General features: G+C 43.9%; 1 protein-coding gene across 1 annotated transcript in view; it reads left to right on the top strand.

Annotated features, from left to right (window-relative positions):
* Nucleotides 1–5,099, top strand: part of HES7 (hes family bHLH transcription factor 7) — a gene marked incomplete at both ends in the record, with an annotated part of 6,873 nt that extends 1,774 nt beyond the window's left edge. Inside the window, 3 exons of the mRNA XM_081344567.1 lie at nucleotides 1–91; nucleotides 3,394–3,484; nucleotides 4,696–5,099. The exon at nucleotides 1–91 is cut by the window's left edge and continues 5 nt beyond it. Of these exons, the coding sequence (XP_081200693.1) occupies nucleotides 1–91; nucleotides 3,394–3,484; nucleotides 4,696–5,099 (586 nt within the window). The remainder of the gene's footprint in view (nucleotides 92–3,393; nucleotides 3,485–4,695) is intronic.
* Nucleotides 5,100–7,470: the final 2,371 nt, after the last annotated feature.

Raw genomic sequence — 7,470 nt, 5'->3', positions numbered from 1 at the left:
GAAACCCTTGGTGGAAAAACGGCGCCGGGACCGCATCAATAAGAATCTGGAGGAACTGCGCCTACTTCTCCTGCAGAAAACCCACTGCCAGGTCAGCGAGTGACGCCCCCTGTAGTTTGACCCCTACCCCTCCCTCCGTCCCTGCCCGCCCAGGCAGAGTGGGATAGGAGAGGATAGAGAATAGAGAATAGAGAATAGAGAATAGAATAGAATAGAATAGAATAGAATAGAATAGAATAGAATAGAATAGAATAGAAATTTGAATAGAATAGAAATAGAAGAGAATACAACAGAACAGAATGGAATAAAATATTTATTTTATTTTTTATTTTATTTTTATTTTAATCCCATTTATATCCCGCCCTTCTCCGAAGACTCAGGGCGGCTTACAATTTAAAGCACAAACCAATGTGCTTAGCAGTAGCCTTCATTCTATGTATATGCCTGCTTATTAGGGCTTTCACACACACACCCCCAAGCGGCATTATTACAAAGTCAGCTTAATTGCCCCCAACAATCTGGGTCCTCATTTTACCTACCTGGGAAGGATGGAAGGCTGAGTCAATAGAAATTAGAATAGAATAGAATAGAATAATAAAATATAGAAGAGAAGAGAATATAAATTAGAACAGAAGAGAAATAGAAGAGAATATACCAGAACAGAATAGAATAAAAGAATAGAATAGAATAGAATAGAATAGAATAGAATAGAATAGAATAGAATAGAATAGAATAGAATAGAAATTTGAATAGAATAGAAATAGAAGAGAATACAACAGAACAGAATAGAATAAAATGAAATAATATTAGAATAGAAATTAGAATAGAAGAGAATAATAAAATATAGAAGAGAAGAGAATATACATTAGATCAGAATAGAAATAGAAGAGAATATACCAGAACACAATAGAATAAAATAAAATATTAATAGAATAGAATAGAATAGAATAGAATAGAATAGAAATTTGAATAGAATAGAAATAGAAGAGAATACAACAGAACAGAATAGAATAAAATAAAATAATATTAGAATAGAAATTAGAATAGAAGAGAATAATAAAATATAGAAGAGAAGAGAATATACATTAGATCAGAATAGAAATAGAAGAGAATATACCAGAACACAATAGAATAAAATAAAATATTAATAGAATAGAATAGAATAGAATAGAATAGAATAGAATAGAATAGAACAGAATAGAAAATGGAATAGAATAGAAAATATACTGTAGAATATAGAATACAATAGAATAGAAAATATAGAATATAGAACATAGAACATAGAATATAGAATATAGAAGAGAAGAGAAACAGAGCGGGAAGGGACCTTGGAGGTCTTCTAGTCCAGCCCCCTGCTTAGGCAGGAAACCCTATAACATTTCAGACAAATGGTATCTGTCAGTTTGAGACCCAGCTTGGTCTAGACTAGAAACCAGGAGATTGGGACTTCTAGTTCTACCATGGAAGCTGACTGGGTGACTCTGGGTCAATCGCCAGGCGTCCTGTGAGTTCTAGTCCTGTCTTAGATGTGAAAGCTGGCCAATCCCCAGGGCCCATCACCAAGAGGTGGTGAGTTCTAGTCTCACCTTAGGTAACCTAGGCTGGATGACTTTCGGCCAATCTCTCTCTTGCACGCCATCCCACCTCACAGGGTTGTTGTTGTGAGAAAAATAGGAGGAGGAAGGAAAATTAGGCATGGTAGCTGCTGTGATTTATTTATAAAAGCAATAAAGGCAGGATCTAAATCAGGGGTCTTCAGCCTTGGCCCTTTTACCACTTGTGGGCTTCAACTTTCAGAATTCCTCAGCCAGGTATGCTGGCTGAGGAATTCTAGGAGTTGAAGTCCACAAGTCATAAAAGGGCCATAGTTCCCTCACGCTGGCTGAGGAATTCTAGGAGTTGAAGTCCACAAGTCATAAAAGGGCCATAGTTCCCTCACGCTGGCTGAGGAATTCTGGGGGTTGAAGTCTAGAAGTCATAAAAGGGCCATAGTTCCCTCACGCTGGCTGAGGAATTCTGGGAGTTGAAGTCCACAAGTCATCAAAGGGTCATAGTTCCCTCACACAGGCTGAGGAATTTTGGGAGTTGAAGTCCAGAAGTCATTAAAGGGCCATGGTTCCCTCACACAGGCTGAGGAATTCTGGGAGTTGAAGTCTAGAAGTCATTAAAGGGCCATAGTTCCCTCACACTGGCTGAGGAATTCTGGGAGTTGAAGTCTAGAAGTCATTAAAGGGCCATAGTTGCCTCACGCTGGCTGAGGAATTCTGGGAGTTGAACTCTAGAAGTCATAAAAGGGTCATAGTTCCCTCACGCTGGCTGAGGAATTCTGGGAGTTGAACTCTAGAAGTCATAAAAGGGCCATAGTTCCCTCACGCTGGCTGAGGAATTCTGGGAGTTGAAGTCCACAAGTCATCAAAGGGTCATAGTTCCCTCACACAGGCTGAGGAATTTTGGGAGTTGAAGTCCAGAAGTCATTAAAGGGCCATAGTTCCCTCACACTGGCTGAGGAATTCTGGGAGTTGAAGTCTAGAAGTCATTAAAGGGCCATAGTTGCCTCACGCTGGCTGAGGAATTCTGGGAGTTGAACTCTAGAAGTCATAAAAGGGTCATAGTTCCCTCACGCTGGCTGAGGAATTCTGGGAGTTGAACTCTAGAAGTCATTAAAGGGCCATAGTTCCCTCACGCTGGCTGAGGAATTCTGGGAGTTGAAGCCCACAAGTCATCAAAGGGTCATAGTTCCCTCACGCTGGCTGAGGAATTCTGGGAGTTGAAGTCCACAAGTCATCAAAGGGTCATAGTTCCCTCACGCTGGCTGAGGAATTCTGGGAGTTGAAGTCCACAAGTCATGAAAGGGCCAGGTTTGAAGACCCCTGATCTAAAGAAACATATCTCCATCAGGATATAAGAGCTTCCTGCAGCCCACGTTAATCTTGTTAGCCTTCAAATTGAACCTCCTTCAAATCCATTGAAGTGCATGATCCATTTATTTCTTTACCTGCCAGCAGAGGGAGCTCCCGTTCTCCCTGACCCAGCTATTTAAGTGTGTGTATGGGGGGGGGTGTATCCTCAAAATGGCAGAATAATCAGTGATGCTGATTAGGCGGGAAGGGAAGGCTGATTAGGGAATTCTGGGAGTTGAAGTCCATCCCTCTTAAAGGGGCCAAGGTCATGAAAAAAAATGCCATCCATCCATCCATCCATCCACTCTCATTATTTCATCATCTGTTCCTCCTCCCTCTGTGGGAATGAAGCTCAGGGGACTGTCTTCTGTTCTGTATCTGCCAGTGGGGTGCAGATACACTGCTCCTGGAGGGGGAGGTTCCACCTAAAAGGCAGTGTCGGGAGTTTTGCGTTGCCCTATCCGCCCTCTTCTTCGACCCCTTTTCTTCACAGACCCTGAAGAACCCCAAAGTGGAGAAGGCGGAGATCCTGGAGCTGGCCGTCAGATACCTGCAGGAGAGGCAGAAGGCAGCAGAAGCCCAGGGTAAAATTCACCTCCTCCATGGCGGGTGGGAAGGAAATAACAGGCTAGCGAGGGAAATAAAAAAGGAAGGAAGATTCAGATGCATGATGGGAGATCCCTTCGCAACTAGGTCTCAATGCCCGAAATTTCCCTAAATCCTAGAAATTGGCAACTATTCCAAGCTTTTGAACCGATCTTTTCTCAGTTTCATTGGCCTGGAGGAGGAAACACTACAAGCAGTGTTTCTCTCAAGCTGTAAACCTTTAAGCCGGGTGGACTTCAACTTCCAGAATTCCCCAGCCAGCATGCTTTAAGACGAGTGGACTTCAGCTCCCAGAATTCCCCAGCCAGCATGCTTTAAGACGGGTGGACTTCAGCTCCCAGAATTCCCTGGCAGAATTCCTCAGTCAGCCTGCTTTAAGACGGGTGGACTTCCATAAAATACAGAAAGAATAGAAATAATAAAATACAGAATAGAATAGAATAGAAATAATACAATATACAATAGAATAGAATTTAGAATTTAGAATAGAAAATAGAATATAGAATATAGAATATAGAATAGAAAATAGAATAGAATATAGAATAGAAAATAGAGTAGAATAGAATAGAATAGAATAGAATAGAATAGAATATAGAATAGAATAGAAATAATACAATATAGAATAGAATAGAAATAATAAAATACAGAAAGAATAGAAATAATAAAATATAGAATAGAATAGAAATAATACAATATAGAATAGAATAGAAATAATAAAATACAGAAAGAATAGAAATAATAAAATATAGAATAGAATAGAAATAATACAATATAGAATAGAATAGAAATAATAAATACCGTACATAAATAGGATAAATTCAGAATAGAATAGAATAGAATAGAATAGAATAGAATAGAATAGAATAGAATAGAATAGAATAGAATAGAATAGAATAAGAGCTGGAAGGGACCTTGGAGGTCATCTAGTCCAGCCCCCTGCTCCATCAGGACAACCTACACCCTTTCAGACAAATGACTGCCTAGTTAGTCCCTTGAGATTCTTTGCTTCGCGCCACGCAGCTTCCACCGCTTTTGCCAGCAAAACCCCCACTTGCCACCCGTTTCGGCTTTTCTGAAGCTGGAAAGCAGCCAGTCTCCGGATCCGGTGCCACTGGCGGCTGCTCTGCCACGGGTTTGGGTGTGACCAGCCTCCTCCCGGTTTGTGCGATTTTTTGTTCCCCTGTTCCAGGTGCGGATCCCTCCGAAGATGGCGGCCTGCGGACTTGCTACGCCACAGGTTTCCAGGCCTGTTTCGGACACCTGGCCTCGTTCCTCCAGCGAAGCCCGCCGTCCGTCCAGAGACACCTGCGGGAGATGCTGCGCCTGTCTCTCGCCTCCACGTCGGAACCGTCAGGCCCGGATTGGACCTCGTCCGCTTTTTCTCCCGGTTCTCCCTCCGAGGAATCACCCGCCGCGACCCCCGGCGGTTCCTGCCCCCGTTTGCAGCCCAGCAGAACTTTTGCAAGCTCCGAGGGGGCTTCCCACAGCACAGGACAGCTGCGGAGCCTGCCGAGGGACCCCCAAGACCCTGAAAGGGAAGCATCGGTCAAAAACATCTCCCTCCAGCCCCCTCTCTGGCGTCCTTGGCCCTAGGAGGGGGGGCAATATTCCTGTCCCCCCCACAGACCCCTTGGCCTCCCCCTCTTTGCTCCTTCCGAAACAAAACCGTGCTGTTGTAGCAGCCTCTGGCTGCCCAAGCTGACTTTGCAACTCGTGGCGTTCTCCGACAAATGGAATTCTTAGGGGCTAGCCGCTTGGGTTCCCATTTTGCCCCAAGTGCTAAGTTGCGGCGGGTTGTGGCTGAAGGCGTTGTGGGATCCTAGCTAGAGGCGTGATTTTTAGAAAGTCTGGTTTATGCCCAGGAGGTTGGCTTCAGCGGCGGCAGCAGCTGCTAAATCAAGGTTTAGCATAACCCTGGGAATGCAAGTAACCGTGATGGCTGGGTTTGTTTCTTTGAATGGATCTTTTATTTTAATTTTTTTTTAAAAAAAAAGGTTATAAAGGCCAGGGCACCCCATCCCCCCATATAGGAAGTCCTCCATTTACGACCATTCCTTTAGCGATCACTTGAATTTGCAACCCCACCGAAAAGAGGGACGGATGACCGCGCTTCACACTTACGACCGTTGCTTCACACTTAACAATCTGGGTGCTTGGCAACTGGCGTGTCTTTAGGATGGTTCTGGCTTCCCGGAGTCGCGTTTGTGATTTTTCCCAACCAGCAAATATTTGTCTGAAACGGTACAGGGTTTCCTGCCTGAGCAGGGGGTTGGACTAGATGACCTCCAAGGTCCCTTCCAACTTTTATTATTATTATTATTGTTGTTGTTGTTGTTATTAAATTCAACGGAGGGAGCGAGCTTCGTTTAGTGGCCCTGCGATTCCCTTAACACCCGCTGCGATTCGCTTCTAACAAATAGAGCAAAAAGCGTGGTAAAATCGCATTCGCTTAACAACCGCGGCCCCAACTGAGGTCGTAAATGGAGGACTATCGGTATCTTTTCGATTTAGAATCCTGGATCTCACAGAGTTTTTGCAGGGTAAGTAAAAGAATTTGGGGGAAATCAGCCAAAAGGTAGAACTTTGGGGAGGGGGTGCTTAACTTCACGGGGTGCTAATTGTGGGGTGGGGGGAGAGCTGGAAACCATGCTAGCTATGTCACTTTGCATTCCCGCCGCAAATCAGCCTGTCAATCTAAATCGATGTTTTTTCAATCTCGGCCACTTTAAGACCTGTGGACTTAAAACACTCAGAATTCCCCAGGGAACGATATCGCTGGCAATATATATATTTCTAGAAAAATACACAGACAATCAAAAAAAAACAAGGTCAGTTGCATTGGCCGGGAATCGAACCCGGGCCTCCCGCGTGGCAGGCGAGAATTCTACCACTGAACCACCAATGCATCTGCTGCAGATGTGATGGACGAGCCATCCTCTTATGCGCTGCTGCTCGGGGGCTGGTGTTTCTTTTCTTTTTAAATTAATTTATTTGTCCAATTTTTAACTCTTTTATTCCCTTTTTATTTTCCCCCCTGTCCTTGAAAAAGGGGTCAAATTTCCTTCTACTGCAGGGGTCTTCAAACGTGGCCCTTTGAGGACGGGTGGACTTCAACTCCCAGAATTCCTCAGCCAGGCACGCTGGCTGAGGAATTCTGGGAGTTGAAGTCCACCCGTCATCAAAGGGTCACGTTTGAAGACCCCCTGATCTATTAAAAAAGTTACCCAGTCAAAATTGCAATAAAATAGTCTAGCCACCTTTGTTCTTGTTCTATCCGTGCTGAATTCTGGGAAACCCTTGCTGGCTGGGGAACTCTGGGAGTTGAAGTCCACAGGTCTTAAAGTGGCCAAAGTTGAACAAGCTGGCTGGGGAATTCTGGGATTTGAAGCCCACCGGTCTTAAAAGTGGCCAGGTTTGGAAACCCTGGTCTAAAGCAAGGCATAATGTTGCTAAAACTTTTTAAGTCAGTTTAAATGTCCCTCTTGGGATTGTGTAATGCGATTGTGGGTCGTTTCGGAGAGGAAACCCCCCCACACACACACACTTTTGCTCAATCTGGGGTCATTTACTCAGGTTTAGGAAGCCGTAGGCTAAAGATTTCATCAAAAATAATGCAACTGCCAAGTAATTTGTCGGTTCTTAAATTCTTAAGTCTTGTCACCATCTGCAAAGACACGTCAACACAAAGGACCGACTTGAAATTCAGTATTTCTTTAAAGAGGAATCTCATCGCCCATTGCTTAAAACAGGATTTATTTTGGTACGGGGGGAAAAATGGGCCACCCTTGGCGTGTTCGGTTGCAAAAGGGCCTCTTGTCCCCAAAATAATTTATTTCTCAATCAGCTTCCTCCGCGTTCACAGGAGAAGGGATCTCCAGGTAGTCCTCGACTTACGACTGTTCATTTAGCGACCATTCGAAGTTACGACACAGCTGGGAAAAAGCAACTTATGATCGTTGGTCAG

The sequence above is a fragment of the Vipera berus genome (genome assembly GCF_964194415.1).
Source record: "Vipera berus genome assembly, chromosome: Z".
Taxonomy (NCBI): domain Eukaryota; kingdom Metazoa; phylum Chordata; class Lepidosauria; order Squamata; family Viperidae; genus Vipera; species Vipera berus.
This window is presented reverse-complemented; position numbering and strand designations above follow the sequence as displayed.